The 22,697-nt window shown below is 43.7% G+C and overlaps 1 protein-coding gene across 8 annotated transcripts in view; it reads right to left on the bottom strand.

Moving 5' to 3' along the window:
- The window catches only part of Nbas (NBAS subunit of NRZ tethering complex), a 289,617-nt gene that overhangs the window by 87,564 nt on the left and 179,356 nt on the right, over window positions 1-22,697 (bottom strand). For all 8 annotated transcript variants that reach the window (XM_015995503.3, XM_042267446.2, XM_015995506.3 and 5 more), the window contains exons 39-42: window positions 20,146-20,222; window positions 19,695-19,832; window positions 6,064-6,293; window positions 1,174-1,284 (exon numbers count right to left, since the gene is read on the bottom strand). In XM_015995503.3, the coding sequence (XP_015850989.2) occupies window positions 1,174-1,284; window positions 6,064-6,293; window positions 19,695-19,832; window positions 20,146-20,222 (556 nt within the window). The remainder of the gene's footprint in view (window positions 1-1,173; window positions 1,285-6,063; window positions 6,294-19,694; window positions 19,833-20,145; window positions 20,223-22,697) is intronic.

The following is a 22,697-nucleotide window of genomic DNA, read 5'->3' as shown; positions in this document are numbered from 1 at the left end:
CTCAAATGCTTAAACAGCCCGTGGTTCTTAGGGAGATGCCAATGGCCCTTTCTAGGGCCTGAAAAAATGGTGCACTTAGGACAGCATTCACCCTCTATAACAACATCAATACAGTACAATTTGATAAATGCTTAAAATGTAGATGTTACTATTTCAGTGATCAATATAATTTCACAATGCCAAATCTTAAGTACAGCATGGTCTAGTTCCTACATCTCACCCACATGCATTTTCACTTGTGGCCTAATTACACTGCTTCTCTGCCAGGCCCTCTGACTCATCATACTCCTAATCTAAGGACTTTTGAGCTTACTAAATCATCTATACCCCAAATGTCTCCCTTCCCTTGGAGTATAGTTAAGCCTGACTGAGTACTGAGATCTCAGCTTGCAATAGTCCATTCTGAAGTGCCATAATAAAATACCCAGAGGGAGCGGACTACATCCTAATACAAAGGTTTACTCAGATCACAGATCTAGAAGCTCCAGTCTTTCTTGCTAGCTAGCAAAGTCCTAAGTCTGCACACAGCACTGCAGGGTGAAGGAAAGGCAGTGCATATGTGTCTCAAACTCTTGTCTCTTCTTATATACTCACCATACTAAATGGGAATGCTCTACTGTGATGACCTATCCAATCCCAGTTGCCTCCCCAAGGCTGATCTAAACAGCACAGCAGGATTACATTACCGCTCCTTTAGTATTCTCCAGTGGGATTAAACTTAAACAAGTAAACACCTGCGGGCTACACAAACCAAACCCCAACCATAGCATAGCTCAACTGTGACGCTCTCAGGAAAGCCTTCCCTAAATATTCTACTTTCCTAATTGCACTTTTCTATACAGAACATAAAAGTTTTGTTTTCATACTTGCCTAAGTCATTATTCAAATTGTCACCTAACTTCCACTGCAGGCTCCACGCTGCCAAGATACCCACCCTGTCCCCCACTACTAACACACCACTGCCAACAGATCCTCCATGAACATATCAATGCACAGGAAGGTGTCTAACTCTCAGAGCTCTGCTGAAAAACAAAAACTATTTGGAAAAGGAAAACCAAACCTGTGCCGAGACATCCTGGTCTACAATTAAGAGGAACACTGAAACTGTACTGTTTTAAACTGGAGTCTGAAGAGGCAGGCATAGGCATCAACGTGCATGTCCACTGTACTTACCCACTGTCGCTGAACAGGAACTCCAAATGGGTCATGAAGACTTCCCACTGGGAGATACTGTACCGCTGGGCCAGGGAAAGGGCGATGTTGTACACATTTTCCTCAAGGGTTCTTCAGGAGTGTCGACCAAGCACAGAGAAAGAAAAGAAACAGTGACCCAAGTCAGCAAAGACAATTCTCTTGGGGACACAGCCGTGTTCGGGAGGACTGTGGATTTTGTTTTTGTTTGTTTTTTTTTTTTTACTTTTAAACAGTTTTATTGAGGTAGAATGACATAAAAATGAGAATATCTTTAAAACAAATAACTTGACAAATTTTGATACATAGATACATTTGGGACATTTAGCCAATATAGTAGACATTGTTGTCACTCACCAAAGTAACCTTGTGTCCTTCTCTAGTCTTTCCTCACCCTACTCCATCGTCTGCTGACCCCCACACTCCACTATTGAATTTTGAGGGACTTCTGGATAGAAGTCTTTTTTTTTAATGCCAAATGCTGTTTATTGAAGGAGGGAAGAGGTCTTAAATACAGGCTTACAGCACAATGGGAGAACACTGGAGGGCAGAAGTTCGCTACCAGTGTTTTACAATCTTGCATCTAAGCTGTTAACGCCCATTATTCAGGATACAGAGACAAGGAACTTCCCTTAAGCCTTCAGGAGGGTGGAACCCAGCAGGGAATTAGCATAGGGAGGATATCAAGGTCAAGGTCAGCAAGCAAGGCAACAGTTACAGAAAACAGGGACCAGGGCCCTGCAGGTCCCCCTTTTACTAAAAATTGAGTCACCTTACCCATCATGGAGACGCCTGCCCAGGCCACACAGGTGCTCTGTCTTAGGTTAGTGAGCGCCCCCCATGCATTACCCATCTCTGAATACTCATTACCATACAGGCTCAATCGTGTGTGTGTGTGTGTGTGTGTGTGTGTGTGTGTGTGTGTGTGTGTGTGGTGGATTTTGTATTTTTTTATTCACATCTCTTGAGAATGCAGTAAAAGGACTTCCAGCCCCCCTCACAGGGCTGCAAGGCAGGTGGACAGGGACCTGTTTGCCAGTGGCTCCCCGTCAAGGGTAATTCTGACCTCATGAGCCACCCGACCATGTGAGGAAACATCTAACTGTCACAGATGGGGAGGGATTCGTGGTCAGAAACCATGTATGATACTGAATATCCTGCAGAGCATAGGATAGCCGTCCCCAGGACAGAACTACCCAGTCAAACTGCAATAGTGCTGAAGAATAAACAGTAAGAATTCTGCTTTAGACTCTACAGCCCACAGTGACATTTGAAAAGCATGGAAGTAGTCTGTAAAAATGTCTTCTGTTTGTTTTCTGCATTGTCAGGTGTGAAGCTGTTTCAGTCATAAAAACAAGCAAGATGTTACTGGAACGCACAGCCGAATAGGGAATGAGACACAAAATTGTAATTACGTTTTTAGAATTCTAAACTATTGTGAGAGTTGGGATAAAGAGCAATCCATTTGAATGGAAGGATGAAGAAGCAGCACACATTATCTAAGCACAAGTGTCAGCAGGCCAGTCGGAGAGACTCTGATAAACGGACAAGCAGATCACACACAAGGACAGCGCACAGTCCTCAAGCCAAAGGGACCTGCACATGTCTCTGGAGCCAACAAAGACCAGGTGGAAGGTAAGCCAGGAAATGGCATCACCGGGGAAAGGGACATGAAGAATGCCAAGAAAATGATTCAGAGAAGAAACATTAAAGTTGCTGCAGGGACCCTGCTTCCAAAGGCAGAGAAAGAGAAACTGGAATTCTTGGATGGAAGGGTCTTGGTACAACCACAGCAGCAGCAAGGGAATCTGTTCCTGTGAGCAGGGCCAGGATTACATCTCCAGCTCAGTAAGCCACAGCAGTTGTGTGTTTCTTTAGCCAGGGGCCGGCAAATGCTCTCTGGAAAGGGCCCTTAGTAAGCATTGTGGCTTTGCTGCTGTACAGTGTCTGTGCCCGCCTTCTTTTGTATTCTTTTGGGATTCTAGTTTCTCTATAAACTTTTAAAAGTGTTTTCTCAAAGGCTACAGAAGAGAACTATTCAGTGCTACAAAAGTACGTCAATCCATCAAGTATGAACTGTCAGTTGAACATTTGTGTGTGTGGGGGGATGACAGTAGTCACACACAGTACACATGTGGAGTTCCAAGGACAACCGCAGTGCTCAGTCCCCAGGTTCCTTCTACCTTTGAGGCAAGGTCTCTCACTGGCCTGGGTCTTTAGGGCAGCTGGTCCCCAAGATCCAGGGACCTGTCTATCTTTACCTCCCTTTCACCATCTCTGGGAATGTAAAAAATGTCACCATGTCCAGCTTTTTACACAGGCTCTGGGGACTCAAATGCCGGTCCTCAAGCTCCCAAGGCAAGCCCTTCAGCGACTGGGCTAGCACCTCAGCCCTGCACCGGTGTCTTAGAACTTCATGAGGGTGGGAAGAAAGGAAATTACGTTATACCCTCTTCAGAGTCCCTAGCCTTCCCAGAGACACGCAAAGTAAGACATAAGCAGCAGCAAAGCCTGCCTTACGACAGTCAAGGGGTGAGAGGTATGGCCACACTGTGCGTAAGTAGAGATGGAGTGGCACAAATCAGGAGAGAGTCTTTCTCAACACCGCTAGACACTGGGATTTCCACCAAAGTAGAACAGCAAAGCTCAAACCCCACTGAAACTATGAGGCATTTTAAACAAGCCATCCAAAGACTGCAGTGTATTTTTCTAAGCAATGGAATATAGAAGAATCTATTAGATATTTATCAAAAAGCATATATTTATCCTTGAGGACATACTTCAAATAGCATATGCTGGCTTCAAACTTAGACAAAAATTCCAGGAAAATGTAACTAATAATCTAAGGTACCCCTCACCTCACAGTTCTGTATTCTGCATAACAATCCCCTCATAAGAAACCAACATGACAGTGAGGATTTCAAACAGCCAAAGGAAAAGCCACTGGCTCTAGAATAGGAAGGCCATGCTCAAGCTCTGGCCACGCGACCTTGAACAACTCCTTACAACCCTGTGTCTCGGGTTCTTACTCCAGAAGCAAGGAAGCTGGGCTTTGCACCATCTCAGGACACCGTCAAAGCTGACATGAATGACTCTGAAGCTGACCTTCCAGGAGAAAGGGTAAGAGGAAGGCACTTCTTCACTGAGACGGCACTGACTGCCTTTCTCCACTGCCTTTCCTTTGACTCCCCCTACCCTGCATAGGTCCAGCCCTCAGACCTCAGGGAAAATCCAGATGCCTCCAAGAGTGAAGAGGTCCAGGCCAATATAGTCACCAGAGAACGACCTCAGTTCATTTTCATAGGGATTTAAAGGATAATATTGAATCATAATATACCGTTACCACAATTAAAGCCGTTTTTGTTATTTCAAAGTAACTTCTCAGGAGACATGAGTAACTATCCTATCAGTGTGCACACAATTCAACCAAAGTTTCAAGACTACAGTACTAACCTTCAAAGCCCACTAGTGTGTCTCTGAGAACAGAAACTACACAGGGCATACCATGTCGTGGTAGAGATGTGACATGTTTAAAACGTGACAGACCCAGATTAAGATCAAACTTCTACATTTTATCAGCCATGTAAACTTAGGCCAGTGACCATCCCTAAGCAGCAATTTTTTTTTCATTTAATAAATGCAGATAAGAACACTTTGCTATCACAGGACTGTCTATGGGATGGGGGACTTTAGATAAAGTTTGCAGAGCACCACACATAACACTTTGGGTGTGCTCCATGGTGAATACTCAATGGTTGTGTGGAGGTGTTAAAATCAATTTCTACTATTAACCACGTGGGTGACCATCTTCTCAGGACAGTAACCACTACTCACTTGATCTAAGCTACCGAAACACAGCACACCAGCAATGAAACACAAGGGAATGAACTCCTTTCCTCCATTCCCATAGAGCCAGTCTTTCAACCAGGCTTAAGGTGAACCACCTTCTCACACAGGGCCTGCTCCTCAGTGAGGAGACTCAGCTAAATTATGGCGTGTTTTTCTGGAAACTAGGATAGAGGCACCTGGCCCTATACTTGATCTTCTGAAATGAGGGCAATTGCATCGTCATAGTTAGAGTTTCTATTGCTGTGAAGAAACATTATGACCATGGCAACTCTTATTAAAAAAAAAAAACATTTAATTGGGGCACCTTACATCTTCAGAGACTTAGTCCATTATCATCATGGGGCAACATGGTGGTGTGCAGGCAGACATGGTGCTGGAGAAGTAACCAAGTGTCCCTACATCTTGACTTGCAAGCAACAGGAAGTGATCCAAGACACTAGGTATGGCTTGAGCACATGAGATCTCAAAGCCTATTTCCACAGTGGCACACTTCCTCCAACAAGGCCATACCCACTCCAACAAAGCCATACCTCCTAATAGTGCCACTCCCTTTGGGGGCCATTTTCTTTCAAACCACCACAATATCTATGAACACACTAAAGGATATCAATTCTATGTACTTTGAGAAGGGAGATTCTCAGCCGAGAATAAGAGGATATCTCATTTTTAAAGTTCTATCACAGACACCATCCTTCTCACCCAAGTCATTGCCCAGGTCCCTAGAACAGACATAATTCAGAAACTGGGTTACCAAGGACACGAGAAGCTAACAGCAAACAACAACAAAACCCCAACACAACTCAGTGCTACTACCTAAATTTACAGGCACACATGTCTGTCTCTACTTATGACAGACTTCTCGACCTTAAGACTACTTAGTCTATCTACTATCTACTCCTCAGAGGACTTGGAAAGCTGGAGAGAGGTTCTGTTGTAACAACTTTGCATGTTGATCTAGCTATGAATTCAACTCAACCTTCTGCATTTCGAACCCACCCCTCAGGAGACAAAGTGACACCTTACTCTGCAAGTCCCAGGATGGTTTCTCTTTTGTACTGGTCATCAGCAGTGAACCGTTGCACATCCACCCCCTTCCGCAGGCCCTGGAGGAGCTGAGCCTGGGTGAAATCCAGGAGGCGCTCATTGTAGTAATGCAGCTGCTTGATCAGTGACACGAGGTCCTCAGGCCAGGCTTCATGGCCATGTCGAGCCACATGCCTGGTCACCATCTTGATTAACTCTTTGGGATTGGCCTGGGAAAGTTGAAGAAAAATGTACTTTATATTCAATGTACATACATGAGCAGGTATGTAAAAAATAGTAGAACACAGCTTCTGGAAATCTGTATGGCACTCCCCAGTGCTGGGTACATTGAATCACAGCCACCCAAAGCCAACTACAGAGGTGGCACTTTATGCACCTCAAAGAAAGGACACAGAGCTGAGCCTATAAACAGACTTTCTGGACTCCTGCTTTGATCTTTTCTTTTCCATCTTAAAAACTTTCTAAACAACTTAAAAATTGGTATTTTTAGCATTTCAACTATCATAAACCTACATTACATTTTTGTCCTAACCTGCTGATCATTTTAAATGGTTCACGCTGGGGAGACATTCTCACCCTCCTATTGCCCCTGGATACTTTTTTGTGTCCACCATAAATACTCTCAGGAAGAAAAGCACAGTTCAATAGCCCCACTAGAGAAGGCAGACAGCACAGGAGAAGAATGTTTTCTTTGGGGAACAGGTGAAGAAACAAAAATGAAGACTGGCTCACACTTGCAAACACCAAAGGCACTTCTAGGTATGCAAGAAAGTGTGCAAAAGTCAATGGATTTGACTACTGACTCTGCTTGATCCGGGGCTCAAAAGGACATAGGGCCTGTGGTTCTGGGCAGCGCCTCGAAAAGCAATGAAATTATTCAAATAGAACAAAACAGAGAATCAACAGATGACAGGGAAGGGGAATTAGTGACTAAGTGGTCATAGTGTGTGTGTGTGTGTGTGTGTGTGTGTGTGTGTGTGTGTGTGTGTGTGTGTGTGTGTTGGTCTGAGAGTCAATAAAGCAAAATCAGCCATGATTCTGGAAGTATAAATAATATCATACTATAATGGCACTAACTCACTCCATCCTGATTTTCAGGAGACATACTATTTATTCTAAAATAAGTGAGTTAAGGAGGAACAAACCCACACACTATCTTTAGTTCTCAGAACTCGATTCTTAATGATGGTAAGCTGTCAGCATTTTTAACATGAAAACCCATTATTCTGAGCTACACAGGAGATTTGTCAATGCTGAGTCTATCCACCCAAACCTGGTTGACAGTCTCTCTCTTCATGCTATTATGGAACAGCCTGGAAGCATAGATAAAAGCCAATTAGAGAAATACTTTATTCTAACAGGTGGACTTAAGAAAAAGAGAACCTAACTTTATTTCATTTTTTTCTAAGTCTCTCTCTGTAGCAGGTCATAATCTCAAAAAAACATGACACTAAATAATACCACAAGAAACCACAGGGCCATTTTTAATTCATTCAAGGTACATTTTTAAAGAGATATAATGGTTCTGTGCTATTCTTTATCTCTTATCTCCACTACTAGTCTTAGTTTATCAACTAAAAGTATTCAATGCCAATGATTATTTTGCTGAACATTCTTTGGTTAGTTAATTTATGGTCAAATAAACTGCTTTGTGGCCACTTAAAATGCTTATGAAATAATCTTAAATATCTCCAATGTTTAAAAAAATCAGTGGCCTTTACAATTGAAGTTTACTTAGAATTTAAAAACCATTGTTCCTATGTTCTTAAAAAAAAAAATGGGGATGGGGAATTGTACACTCAGGCAATGTACTATGAGAACGTGCCCTGCTACTCTAGAGATACAACCTACTAAGAGAGACAATGAAGCAAGCATCGATAAGATGGCTAAACACAATGAGCATGGGATGCTCCAGGGGAACAGAACATGTCAGAGAAATCTCCTTGGAAGAGTTAATATCTATGCTAACATTGGGGACTAGCATGAGAAAGGCCCCAAGAAATATGAAGATATATCCCAGCAATGGATAGATGTGTATATTCTAGTGTCGACCACTATAAATAAAGACAGAATGAATCAATCAATTCTCACTGCAATTACAGAGTTGTTTGGGAATCAGCTGTGTGATGGTTAATACTGTCAACTTCACAGGATCCTGAGACATTTCTAGGCATGTCTGTGAGGAAGTTTCTAGATTGAGTTAATTAAGATATGAAGACCTGAAGACCGACCCTAAATGTGATCAGCACCATTCCATGGACTGGAGTCCCCAACTGAAGATATGAAGAAAACGAGCTAAGTGCCAGCATTCCTCTGCCGCATCCCGACCTTGGCTGCAATGTGACCAGCTGCCCCCATGTGTTTCCCACAAGAATGGACCGGTGGAACCTTCCCTCCCTCAAGTGACTCCTGTTGGGCATTTTTGTCACAGAAACAAAAAAACCAACAGAAACTGTAGATAAGCAATGCATCAGGCAACAGATAGAGGCAAAAAAGGAAACATACTTCAGCGCTTAGTGTCCCTATGCTTAATATTTCATTTCCCTTCCACCTGCAGAATGTTTTGCATGTAACTCTGAACCTTCTGCCATGATATAGGTACCTGTGCAGTTATCTGGCCTACAGATGATAGTTGTGGGCCACACAAGTCCATATGCACCTTCCTGCATGACGTGTACACTCTCTGCAGAACGAGCAGCATGCTTGTTCTTAGGCCTCAATATCATTTAACACCACAGTTACACTCTCTTTGCTCTAATACAGTTTATGACACAAATCCAAAGGCCAGGTGGTAAGCTAAATTCCAAAATGGACGCACACAGAGGTAACACACGTGAATATTACATTATGTATATAGGCTCTAATTTGCATCCTGCAGGAAGCTTCAAGTATACATTAAACCTTCATGTTCACCTAAGGCAAAAGAACTTATTGATCTCCTTTATCCAATCAACAAAATAACAGTGGCACCATAAGCAGACATGCAGAAGTTCGTAGCTGGATGACCTTGTAACAGCTGGTTCCTTCTGAGTTTCACTGTCCTGCCTGGAAACTGGAAGCAATGAGAAAACAACTTTTATGGCTGTGAGAAGTCTAAGAGAAACTATACCAAGCATGGTATGAAGGGGGGGGGGGCTGTAAAACTCGCTGAAAGATGTTTTAAAAACTTGACTGCAGTTGCTCTTGTATTGCATAATTTATGCTTCCCTTCTCTCATTATATCATAGCTTCTGGAGGAGAGAGCCCATGAGCATGTCATAAATCCATCTTTTCCAGAACACAACAGAATCATCTACAAAAATCAAGTACATGGTAGTATTGTGAGTTGTAAGTCAGTAGCACAAATAAGGTGTTTTTAAATTTTTTATTAGTTGTTTGAGAATTTTGTACAGCATGTTTCAGTTGTACTTACCCTCCCTGGCCCAAATCTTTCCAAATCTAACCCCGTTCTATTCACACCCAACTTTGCATGCTTTCTTTGCTAATCTGTGCTGTCCAAATAGTCATGAACATGTGGTTTTCCACTAGAGCTTCGTCGACTTATCCAGTGCTACACTCTTAAAAAAAAAAAATGGACCCTTTCTTTCCCAGCAGCTAACACCTGCCAATAACTCCTTGGCTAGGGCTGGAACCTCAGAGCCAACTCCCTTCTCCATGCTGGAAATGAGTCTGGTTTGGGCTTCTACAGGTCATGTGCATGCTGTCAGCACCACGGTGAGTTCCTCCTTATGGTCATCCACTGACTCCACACTCTTCCCAGCCTCTCTTCCACTGATCCTCGGGCCTTTGGAAGACAGGAAGCAGAATACATGATTCTCTAGGGGCTGACCCATCCGCAGTCTGTCTCTGAACTTTGGTAGCTGTGGGTCTCTGTGTAGATTGTCTGTCACCTATGGCAAGCAGAAGCTTCTCTACTAAAACGCTCCTTTCTCTCTGCTGTTCTATGAAAACCAGTTATACCCTCAGCTTACTTTCAAGGAATTAAGAGCTAGCGACTGACTAGGGGTACACCTAAGCAGTTCACAGGAGGCATCTGAATAGATATTCAGTGCACAATCAGAGGCTACCAGTCTGGGGAACTCCATGGAGGGAGGAATTGATCTCTCTTGATTCTCCTGGTGCTCAGTTTCTACAAAGGGGACAGAGAGAGTTTCACTGGATGATCACCTTCCTGAGATTGAAATCCTATGAGTGCACACGAATTCAATCATTAAAATAAAATAAATCCTTGCAAATCCTTCCAGGTGTGGAAATGAGGTTTTACATCCCCCTGCATGCTTCTGCTAAGTATTCAGAACAGATTTCTTTGTAAAAAACAAATTTTCAGACCAACAAATTACAGCTAATATAGTCCCATACAGTTGAAGCAACTTAATCTCTTCTCCTTACTGAGAAACTAGCCCTGTGTGAATAACTTTTATTTCACAATTTTGTACATCAAATTTACTCACTTTACCTATGAAATGTTTAAGAACAAAACCCCAAATATTGAAGTGTTTAGGATGAAAGACCGAGACTTCATATACCTGTGCTGAGTTTCAGCTAACAGAGCAACCCAGAGGGCAGGTGTTTCTCCAGACTATTTCTGTATTAAGTAGGCAGGGATCTAAGAACTCGTATGAGGCTGCTAAGCAGGTAGCAGAGGATGCAAGGGCCTGACTCCCAAGTACTTCCAGAAGAACAAATGAATTGGCCCCAAAAGCCTGGATTACTGGCATTTCTTCCTCATCAAGCTCTATGGTTTTCAACTTGAAGTGGTTTCTTCAGTACAGTCCTCATAGAGTAGATGAAACAAGCTGGAGGAGTGCTGTAGACCCTCCTGCCTGGGTGAAGTCTTTGCTTACCAACCCTATTATCTCCTCTCTTTCTTGAGCGACTTGGCTCGTTACTATTACTTCTAAAACTGAACTTAAATTTCAGTAGAAATTTCCCCATGACCTCATCTCTTTTCTCAAAATATTCTGAAGAAATTTTGATTCACACCAATACTTAATTTGATGCACACATTCAGTCATCTCTACAAATGCAAAAGTTTTAAACTTTCCAAGGTGTTTTCACTTGAACTTCATACCAACCCAGCAATGGGGCAATAGGGGGAGGGGACAGGCAAGCTGTGTCTGCCTTCTCGATGCCGGCTTGAACGTCAGGGGCCTGCAGCTGCAGTCCTGTAGCTGGGAAGAAAATTGAAACCACATGGCCTCCCACACACTGTCACTACACCACTTACTCATCTCCCTGAGTGTTCTACAACCAACCTTACACCTAACATTACTTGGGAATTTTTGTTGTTGCAAGTATTTTCAAACATCCATTTCTCTTGTCTCTCTACCCAACCATGTTCTCCCTGAAACTTGAAGACCTGACTTGTAAATGTGAAAGCTTTCAGTGTCTAAGAAGACTAAAAGACATCAGAGGTAGCTTTGGAATCTTCCATATTCAGTATTCAAGTGATATTGCAAAATATCACATAGGCTAGAAAAACCTAACACCATAAATAAGGTACCAAAACCTCTAAAAAGCAACGTGTCAAAAGTCATTCTATTTACCTCCAAAACAGTAGCAATTCTTCAAGGGGTGAATAAAGTAAGATTCCTTTAAAGAATATAGTTAAGGCGCTACGATGCCAAGGTATACACAAGTAGCCACAAAAAAAAGTCTGCTCACTGATAGTACTAAAGCAGCAAGAAAGAGTAAGTCTACTGTGTTTGGTGGTCTCCATTTCTTGGTAATACTGCTTGGGATGTTGTAAACAATGGTATGGTATCCACTTTAGGGCTGTTATTTTGAGATAGTTGTCTACTTAGTAATTTCAATGACTAGCTTAAACACACACACACACACACACACACACACACACACACACACACACACACACACACACACACACAATTTTAGAAATAGTCTTCCACAAAGTTTGGGATTTCATCCCTGCTGCAGCTGTTTCCCTAGCCTGTAAAGCTAACGACACACTCCATTATGAACTGATATTGTCTCAGAACTTTAAAAAGGACAGCAAGCCCATACTTCCAAACACATTTACCACAACCAGAGGTCAGATGTGAGTAGAAAGTAAGGCACAGCACAATCCAAATGTGAATATTTGCAACTGCTGCTGGGCAGGCATGAAATGGAAACAGAATTTACTGAACACCATCGTCTCTACCTGCACTTTTTGGCCATCTGTGGATCACATATTAAACATTAAAAACGAGGTCAAATTTGGACAAATGTTAGAAGAGGGAGTAATTTTCTGTTATTCATTCATCAATTGTTTTATGAAACTGAAGAGAACCATTGGCGAGTGAGGCTGCTCCAAATGTCACCTAAAATCCCTGAGGAGTTCCAGCCCCTGCTGGCCGGCTCAGGACAACACGCCCTTCATCACGCACAGGCAGGATCCTATGTCTACCTAAGGCAGCATCCCCCACACCAGCCCCGGGGCGTAGAGCGGTGTGAAAAGACTGTGCAATTAGAGCCAGCTGCACTGACAAGGGAGGGGAAGCCAGGCTTCGCTGGGTGTTGTTATGTGGAAACAACAAATTGAAAGCACTTTGATTTCACTTTCCAGGATGATTCATCAGGACTTTGTCATATTTAATTCCAAACTCAGCAGTGCTGTTTGATGCGGAGGAAGATGCTGAAAGAGTCCAAGAATGAGTCATTAGTGTGCAGAGAACTCCTGTGTACTCCAGGCAGCCAGCTCCCCACTGCCTCTCCCTCCTCTGGTCCAGGCAGGTCAGGCCTCACATTTGCACATCTGAAGCTCCAGTGTCCTAATGTCCCACTGCTAAGAAATGGACAAGAGTTCTGAGTTTAACCGCATGCCAATTAACAGTCACTGAGCACGCATAGGAAATCGGGTCCTGAGGATACAGGAAGAAATGGGAATTTTGCCCTCAAATACTATCACCGAATTGAGAGGAGACACATGGGCATCACCTATGATATCCTGAAAGAGCCTTTTACCCTGGTACACATGCAAGGAATAAAGAGATAGGAGAAAGAGGCCCATGTCTGTGGAGGAGGCAGGAAAGACATCAGAGAAGGTACCTTGGCTCAGATTCCGATGTCCACAGTGGGGAGCAGATAGCTGGGCAGAAGGGACTATATCCACATATCCACAGCCATATACATGGGATTTTAAGTTCTGAGAAATATAATTTCAGAATAGCTAGAATATAATCTCTGAAACAGGCAATGTCGGGAAATGGGCCTGAGGGACCGCAAGGCAGCCGGTTCACCGGGGGTTTATCTGCCATGCACAGGAGTTTAGATTTCATATTACAGACACAGCAGCACATGAAAACATCCTGCTGGGAATTTCTATTAGACTTGTACGCCAGAGAGATCACTCACGTCCAAAAAAAGTGACACTCCTTCTTTTGCAAAAAAGCCGGAGTGGCAGCATAGGCGAGAATGAGCAGAGAGAGCCGTGGCAGGATGCTGCTTTCTACTGGAGTAACCCTGAGCCAGTCACCGCCGTCCTCTGAGACGTTTTCGGCAGTCCTGCCCTGCACAGTGGAGCTGCTCACAGGGCCCAGGGGAGGAGAGATGTGAAGGCATTTTAAAGCAGACAAGGGGCTGCACGGTTCACTTTGTATTTCTACTGTGCGCCGGCAGCTCAGGTGAACAAGTCGCTCAGCTGACTGTGGTTACAGCCCTTCCTGACACCCGCTTAGCCAGCCAGGAAGGCCTGCATCTGGACACAGACCTCTGCGCGGGAAACTCTTTTGTGCTTTGAAGTTTATAGAGTATAATTTTAAGACCAACTCAAATACTCGGGTTAAGACACCACAGGATATTTGGCTGAACACTGACACTTCTGTGACTTTGGTATTGCTGTTTCCTGCCCAGAATGTTCTTCCTATAGGGAGCTACACAGTGGTGCTAATGGTTCTGTCTTTACTGAAGGATAAGCTTTATCAACTGACACCTTTCCTGACCCTCCTCAGTACTACACACACACACACACACACACACACACACACACACACACACACACACACACACCCTCTACTTCCCACTGCTTATCTTTATGTTTTGTGCATGGTATCAGGTGGTAGTTTGAATGAGAAATATCCCCCATAAGCACGTGCATTTGAAGAGTTGGCCCTCTGATGGTGGCACTTCTTGAGGAGGTTAGGGAACGTTTAGGAGGTACAACCTTGTTGGAAGAAGTCCATCACAGGGCTGGATTTGAGTTCACAGCCTCCCTCCACGTGTGGTTCTCTCTCTGCTTTGTGTTCATGTGGAGGATGTGACCCTCTCGGCTTCCCGCTCAAGCCCCTGCTGCTGTACCCTGTCCCCTGCCATTGTGGACGCTCTCCAGAATCCCAAGCCAAAATAAACTCTTTCATAAGCAGCTGTAGATCATGGTGTTTTACTGAAGCAGCAAAAAAGAACAATATAGAGGTGATTCTCCAGGAGAATGCAATTCCTAAGTAGGGAGGTGACTTATAAACTATGTTCACTACTGTTTCCTCCAGAACACTGCCTGGCACAAAGCAGTCACATGTGAGACAGTCCCTGAAATTACACAGCTCAGTCTTCCAAGGTGTACTGCAGAATCATGAATTTTCAGCTATCTTCCCAAGAAACATCTGTTTATTATTACCCCTTCCTATTCCAGGACTTGTTCTAAGCACTGGAAGATCTAATAACACAACAGACCTTGCCTTCAAATACCTCATTATCTAATGAGTATAAAACCTCTAAAAAAATAGAGGGTGCACACCATGAGGAGGCAAGCACAGGCTAAGTGTGTGAGCCACGCCTGCAGAGACTGGGAGTGCTCCAGGAAGCTGCTCCAGTGAGACGGTAAGCCATACTGGGGAAGGACCTAGTGAGGGCCAGACATGACAGCTTTCTAGACACTTAGTAATCCTTTCAGGGACTGTGCACACTTAGAACTTCTGGCTTTCAGTACAGGAGAAACAGAGCAAGGATAACTTCAACCAGAATTTTCCTCCCAAGAATTCTTTAGAGAGTTTTTGGAAAGTGAAACTGAGTACGGGCCAAGGTGTGGCTCTGTTGCAAGGCCTCTGGCTTTCCCAAGGCTCTTGTCTGCAGCATTCATTGCTCGGACCCACACATCAGGTAACTGTCTTTTTAAAGAGTTTTGTTTTCCTATTTTTACAATTTCACCTACGTGTGCTTTGCACATTGACCACGCTCACCTCCCTATCAACTATGCTCACACTTCCCCACCTCCACAAGTCTCTCTTACATGTGCTGAGTTTTGTTTTGTGACCCAAGGTTAACCAATGTCCTCGGGTGACAGTGGGTCTGTCTGGAGTTACTGCTTGAAGCTTGGCGGGCTCAGCAGCACGCACACAACTGAAGACAGTGACTCTCTGCCAGAGTCTACGGATGAAACAATCACACAGAGGTAAGGGGAAGGGCCGCAAGACCCTCTCCCGCTTCCTGACTACTGTTGACACAGCTAGTCTCCTGTACACCCAGTGCAGGTAAGTACTGCTGCTGAGAATTCATGGTTACAGGAGCTGTACTGAGTCTAGGGAATGGTGCTTCATAGCCCTCCACACAATCTTCCTGCTCCTACATACCACAGCTCATAGAGCACACTCTCTCTTCTCCCTTTTTAATGATTTATTTTTAATTTTGTATATATGATGTCTGTATACAGGGATACGCAAATAACTACAAGTACCTGCAGATGCCAGGAGGCGGCACTGGATTTCCCGGAACTGGAATGGCAGGTGGGGGTTAGCTATCTGACACAGGTGCTCGGCACCAAATCCAAGTCCTCTCCAAAAGCAGTACATGCTCTTAGTCTCTAGGTCATCTTTGCAGCCACCTTGTACAACTCTCTTAAACAGATGGAGAGAACATTTGCAGCTGCACGAGGTCAGGAATCTTCCTTGTTTTGTCTCAGTGGGAAAGGACAGAGTAAAAGGTGCCCAAGGTACAGTTAGTGATGAATGTGCTGAGGGCTTTTCAAACAGCAGAGCACTATGCCGATCGTAGGATGTTGGTATACAGACGATTATGATGGTTAATTTTCATTGCCATCTTCATTAAATGTGGAAGCTTATATTCTCAGAAGATTGGTAAACCGTACTCTGAGCCTATCTGTGTCCCCAGTAGGTATGAACTGAGGGCCTGCCTGTTCATGGTACAGTGGATGGTACTGTGCTGAAGGTTAGAGGTCCAAGTTGAATGAAGAGGGAGAAAGAGGGAATCCTGTAGCATGTCCACACCCTTGTTTCTCTGCTTCCCTGCTGCCTGGAGGAGACCAGTGTCTGCCAGACATTCCTGCTGCAGCCTTGGTATTCTGATTGCTTCAAGCCCCAAACAATGGAATCAACCAACTGTGGACCAAGACCTAAGCAAACATCAACCTTGCATCCCTAGGTTGTGTGTGTCAGGTTAGTCACAGCAACTGACACAGAGACAACGCCAGGAAAGTGAGGCTGTGGCTGTGCCTCGGCTTCACCAGGACTCGGAAGCCTCTGGAACCGGTTTGTACGGAACAGTCACCCTCTCCCATTCACATCTGGAACAGGAGCATTTATTCTTGTGCCACTGAACAAAGCAAGTGTATACCTTGCTTTTTGTTTTTACAGAGGATGGCAGCTAAGAGCTGCCTTGAGCCTCAGGAAGACACTTGGAACTTGGGACTTCAAATAAAGTTAGAACTATTAGACAGTGGTGCTGGACTGGATGACTCCACATTATGCAGTAGATATGAGCTCTTTGGGGTCAGGGCTGGAAACTTGTGATCTAAGGAGACGTGTTTGGGTGTCACATTGATAAGAAAAGGACTTGTATCGCATAGGCTAGGAGAGAAGATGGAATAAAAGGGAGCAGAAGAAATCTCTAACATTCTCCCTCCTCTCTGCAACCTCTGCTAAGGTTCCTACCATCAGGATGTGGGATGCCTCCTTCCAGCAATGGGGTCAACCACATACAAACTCAAACTTTGGAAATTACGAACAGCAGCAGCAGAGTCTTCCTTCTTTTAAAATTGTTTCTCTTGGGTGACTGCAGCCATGACCAAAAGCTAATGAACACAGTGACAGACTGAAATGGGAGCGAGGGTCCCCCCTTCAGCACCTGCACTGCATGGCAATGATGTCCGGAGAACACACAGTCAAACGTGCTTTCAGATTTCAACCCAGCTTCTAGGAAAATATTCAAGTTTACAGCAAGGTGCAGTGCATTTGGCAAAGGAAAGCTTCACTGTGCTTCAACAAATTGGTGTCTTGAAGCAAATTACTTGTTCCTTTTGTGTACAATAAAGTACTAATGAAAATAAGCACAGAATAAACTCACCACAAATCCCTATTTAGTTACTATTTAATCTCTATGAGAAGACACCTGTGCTGGTTTGAATAAGAATGGCTCCAGAGATTCATACATTTGGATACTTGGTCCTCAATTGGTAGAACTATTTGGGAAGGGGTAGGAGGTATGGCTGTGTTGGTGGAGACTGTCACTCGGGGTGGGCTTTGAGCTTTCAAAAGACTCATGGCCGTTCTCAGTGCCGCTGCTTGTAGTGTGAGATGTGAGCTCTCAGCTGTTCCTGCCTCCTCCACGCCTTCGCTCTGCCATTAGGATTCTAGTCCTCTGGGACCGGAAGCCCAATTAAATGCTTTCTTTTATAAGCTGCCTTGGTCATGGAGTTTTGCCACAGCAATAGAAAAGAAACTAATATAATACCTCACTAAAGAGACTTGAGTGAGGGAAGCTTTGCGTTGGCATATAATTTCAAAGATGCCGTTCACCACAGCAGTGGGGAAGCGTGCTGGCAGAAGTGCTCAGGACATGGAGGTGTGGCTTGGAGTGTGGTTTGTTCCCATCTTGAAAGATCAGAAAATATGGAACTTGGGCCATAAGGGGAAGTAGATATCATCTCCAAGCCTTGACCAGTTAGCCATTTCGGCTACATCGGTCAGTTCCAAAGATCTCAGAGCCTTCAGAATCAGTGTCGCAGGCTGGAAGCCAATTGTCAAATGTGGAGGGGGGGCGGGGGTCCCCCATTAAGGCCATTATACTCCTTACATGTAATGATATCATTCTCTCAATCCATATCATGACCCATTGATATATATTTATTTTAATTTTTGTTATAGTGTTAGGCATTGAACCCAGGGACTTGAATATGCTTTACTACTGCTACATCCCCAGATACCATTTCTTGTTTCACATAAAAATATCTGAGACCTTAAAAACAAAACAAAATTAATAAAGTAACTGTACATAAGATTAGCAGCCGTAACTGTAGAAAACAGCAGTGATAACCAAGAAAAAAGTTAGTCCCCAAATGAATGCCTCATGCTGCGTGGGTATAAGAGCACAGTGCTTGCTTAGCCAGACACTACTAAGGTATTAGAGCAGACCTGGAACAATGCACAGCCAACAGTGGACAGGTCCGAGGAAGATAACCCTGTGCTCCGACGGATGCTACAACCACTCTCCTTTTAAATAAACACTGAAAGATGAGACCGATTGCTGTCACAAGGTGAGTGTTTGTCACATGCCTTAAGGGTCTAATTTGTTTAAATGGCCACGACAGCTAACGTTTTGACACACCTGTGAAATTATTTTGTCAGTCTACCTTCACCAGAGGAGGAGACTCTCCATTCATACAATATAAACATTAGATCTGCGCACACTGTGGCTGTCAAAGTCTGACCTATTGACTTATGCATTGAAGTTTCCTTAAAACAATCCCAGTCAAAGAAAAGATCATTTCCCAGTGCTGACCATTACATGTGCTTCACACCAGTAAACGTGGAGAACGTCCCAGTAGTGATGGCCACACTTTTGGTCTACAACAGGAGTGGAGCTGGTGCTGGCTCACCAGTAAGGATATTTGAAGCCTGTGGAAATAGAGACGTGACAGCACCTATATACTTGCTGCTTCTCATCTTGGGATCACAAAGAAAGGCACAGTATCATTCATGGAATCACACTGCTCGCTGTGGTGGTAACCGCCAGCTTACATCCAGAGAATCTAGAGCCATCTGGGAGGTGAGCCTCTGGACATCGCTAAGGGGGATTACCTTGACTGTGTCACCTGAAATGGGAAGACCCACCATCGTAATAGAACCATGTCCCTGGGCTGTGATCCTGGACTTACAAATAGAGGGAACTAAACGGTGTATGTGCACCGACTATGGACGGGATGTGAGCAGCTGCTTCAAGCTCCTGCTGCCTTGATACTTCTACCATGATGCCATGCACCCTGAGCTGTGAACTAAAGATAAACCTTCTCTCCTATGAGTAACCTTTGTCAGTATTTTATTACAAGAACAGGAAAAGAAACTGATATGTCTACTATGCTAATTTAGAGAGCCAGCCTCCTCTGGAGATGGAAAGTAAAAAACTAATTCTGCCTTTTAGTCTCTTTTAACTAAGAGCTTAGTGAGATCATCTTTGGAAAAGAAAAGGAGAGAGAATCAGGATTCACCATCAGTACTGGGCAATCTGCCTCTTCATGCAATCTGGGAAGCAGACATGTCTCATGGAAAAGGCCGAGGCTGTCTGCTGGGAAGCCATTGCATACAAGGAAAAAGGCTTATTTTGACTATTTCAGAAAAGCTGTAATTCAACTCACTGGTAGAGTAGAAATCGTAAGGACTCACCCTGTAAAGAGGATGGCACTTGTCCCTGAAACATGGAGCCAATCGGGCATAGATCTGTAGGCTGTAGTAGTATGCTGCCAGCTGGAGCGACAGTGCCGAGTGAGCCTGCTTCTCAAAACACTTGTTAGCATCTAACACCTAGGAAGAAGCAGCAGAATCAACTCAGAAATCATCACACACTGGTTACTCTAGGATTATGATACAAATTTCCCATCACATCAACTTGAGCCCATCCTAACATGCAGTATGAAAGTTCAGAAATAAAGAATTGCTCTATAAAGCAGATTGAAAGCTGAACTGAACATAAAGTCAGCATTATACAGTTAGGTCTCTGGAGACTGACTGGGCCCTGGAACCTAGGCATTATCAGGAAAAGAGGACACATATACTACACAACTTCACTGCCAATTACTTTTGTTTATTTAAGTTCTCGTTGGTGAGGTAAGCTTACCTGTGGTAAAGCAAGGAGATAAGCAAGAGCCAGTGTCAGGTCGTTCGGCAAAGCATCACTTGCTAGTTGCAAAAGAACTGAATGTAGAGGGGAAAAAAACAAAAACTGTATTACTCAGGGTGGAACTTGCTGTTGTGATTTTGTTAAAAGCCATGCTGTAAAATTCCTACAAATTCCTGCTGTAAATTGTACACACGGACCTGAGCTGCTGCCTGCCTTGGTCAGTGGACAGATGCATGACTGGTAACAGTACTGAGAATGAGAGATATCTAGAACAACATCCCCACCCCTACCTGCCAGGCACAGGAACCATGGAAGAGGAGGCAGAAAGGAGAGGAGGAGTCCTGGGACACATGCCCTCTGCAGCTGATGGAACTGAGGAGGAGAACCACAGAGGAGTCCTGGGACACATGCCCTCTGCAGCTGATGGAACTGGGGAGGAGGAGAACCACAGAGGAGTCCTGGGAAACACTGCCCTCTGCAGCTGATGGAACTGGGGAGGGAGAATGTGGCCTGCTTGAGAATGTGGCCACCAGGAGGACTTCCCATACTCTAGTGAATGACCCCACACCCACGCACACACAGGTAACACTAATTGAACTTAGTGAAGCACAAAAGAAGAAGAAAACGGGGGGGGGGGGACGGGGGGGACAGAACTGGAAGGGGAGCCTGTTCAAGGACCTATGTGGAAAACTGGAGAGGAAATAGGTGGTAAATATGGTTATTGTATATATGTATGTTATTCTTGAGAATAAAAAAAAATTTAAAAATTACCTCACATTGCTTAAGGATCTACATGGCACTTTATGCTTTTAGCCTTATATGGTTTCAATGGACAATCAGTTGAAGATGCTTTAACTGCTCATGAAAATCCACTTGGCACTGACTGAACACAGATCCCAGCAAACTATGTTAAACAGATTAACTATGTTAATCTCCCCATGACTGGGAAAACCTACAGTGTGTGTTGCTCACACTTGAGGTAATCCTGTCAGCGCAGTCCTTGCTAAGTTCAAGCAGAAAGACATCCATGATGGGTCCTCAGAACTCAGCCTTCCCAAAGACTAGGTAGGGTCTTGCTGCAAAATCATTTGTATCAAGAACAACTCACTGGGGGTGATTAAATGAATACCATAAGGCCAGAAGAGTAGGGCACCTTCCGAAGGGGCTGCAGAGATGGCTCGGTGGTTAAGAGCAACGGCTGCTTTTCCACAGAACCAAAGTTCAATTCCCAGCACCAACATGGCAACTCACAATTACCACAAGCTCCAGGGGATCCAAGGCCCTCTTCTGGCCTGTGAGCACTAGACACATACATGCTACACAAACATACATCCACTCGTGCAAAACAATCATACACATAAAATAAAATTTAAAAATAAAATAGCCTAACTTTATAATTTAGGAAAAATCCCTATATGAAGAACAAAACAATGGCAATCTAGTTCTTTTCAAGAACAACCCTCCTCCTCACAGTCCACAAAAAAGAAAAGCAGTCATTTGCTTTATTCATATACTAAAATTCTCTAACCATTAACAGTTCTTCCACAAAAAAAAAAGTATTATAAGCAGCAACCAGCCAATGTCATGACTTTAAGGGAACAGTACATTGTCTATCAGTTCTGGGTTTACACACAATTTGTTTTGATAAGGATGCATGCTATTTATTTGTGGCCTTAGTCAAAATCCTTGCAATCATGTATACTCACAATGTGAATTCATTGTTTAAAAAACATACATGCTCTCAAATGCCATCATAGAGATACCTGCATCCCATGTTTATTCCTGCTTTATCCACCATAGCATGAATTAGAGTCGACCTAGCTGTCCATCAACAGATGAATGGGGCATGAAAATTCAATAGGTGTGTGTGTGTACCAAATTATATGTGTGTGTGTGTGTGTATATATACCAAATACACTAAATTTACAGCTGAATAGTATTCCATCAATAAGATCACAAAATATACAGAAGAATGGAGAGACTTAGAATGTATAATATTAAGCAAGGTCACATAATCTTAGAAAGAAAAACCTTCATGTTGTCCTTCATTTGTGAAATCTAGACAATAACATATGCACATATGTAAACAAATGCACATGTGGGTACTATATAGCCAGGAGAAGAGAACAAGACGGGCTAACTACTAGGGGATGAAGATGGACAGAATGCAGGCAACGAACGTGAGTTATAAAGACACACAGCTACTTTTAGCTAGCTCTGCTATGAATTTTTCATTTCTTGTGGTGGGTAAGTGCATAAAAATATATTCCTAGTGAAAGTGAAAAGTCCAATCTGAGGCTTTAGAGGTTTCCTGTAGAATGTCTACTATAACTGCATAGAAGCTCACTGAATTGAATAGTTTCTGGACCTCATTAATTTCAGAGAGAGGGAGAGAGGGAGAGGGGGAGAGGGGGAGAGGGGGAGAGGGGGAGAGGGGGAGAGAGAGAGAGAGAGAGAGAGAGAGAGAGAGAGAGAGAGAGAGAGAGAATGTGTGTGTTTGCAAATTTTTAAAGATTGCTTTTTTAAAAACATACTAAAATGAGAGACAA

Source organism: Peromyscus maniculatus, chromosome 22 (assembly GCF_049852395.1).
Source record: "Peromyscus maniculatus bairdii isolate BWxNUB_F1_BW_parent chromosome 22, HU_Pman_BW_mat_3.1, whole genome shotgun sequence".
Lineage (NCBI taxonomy): Eukaryota > Metazoa > Chordata > Mammalia > Rodentia > Cricetidae > Peromyscus > Peromyscus maniculatus.
This window is presented reverse-complemented; position numbering and strand designations above follow the sequence as displayed.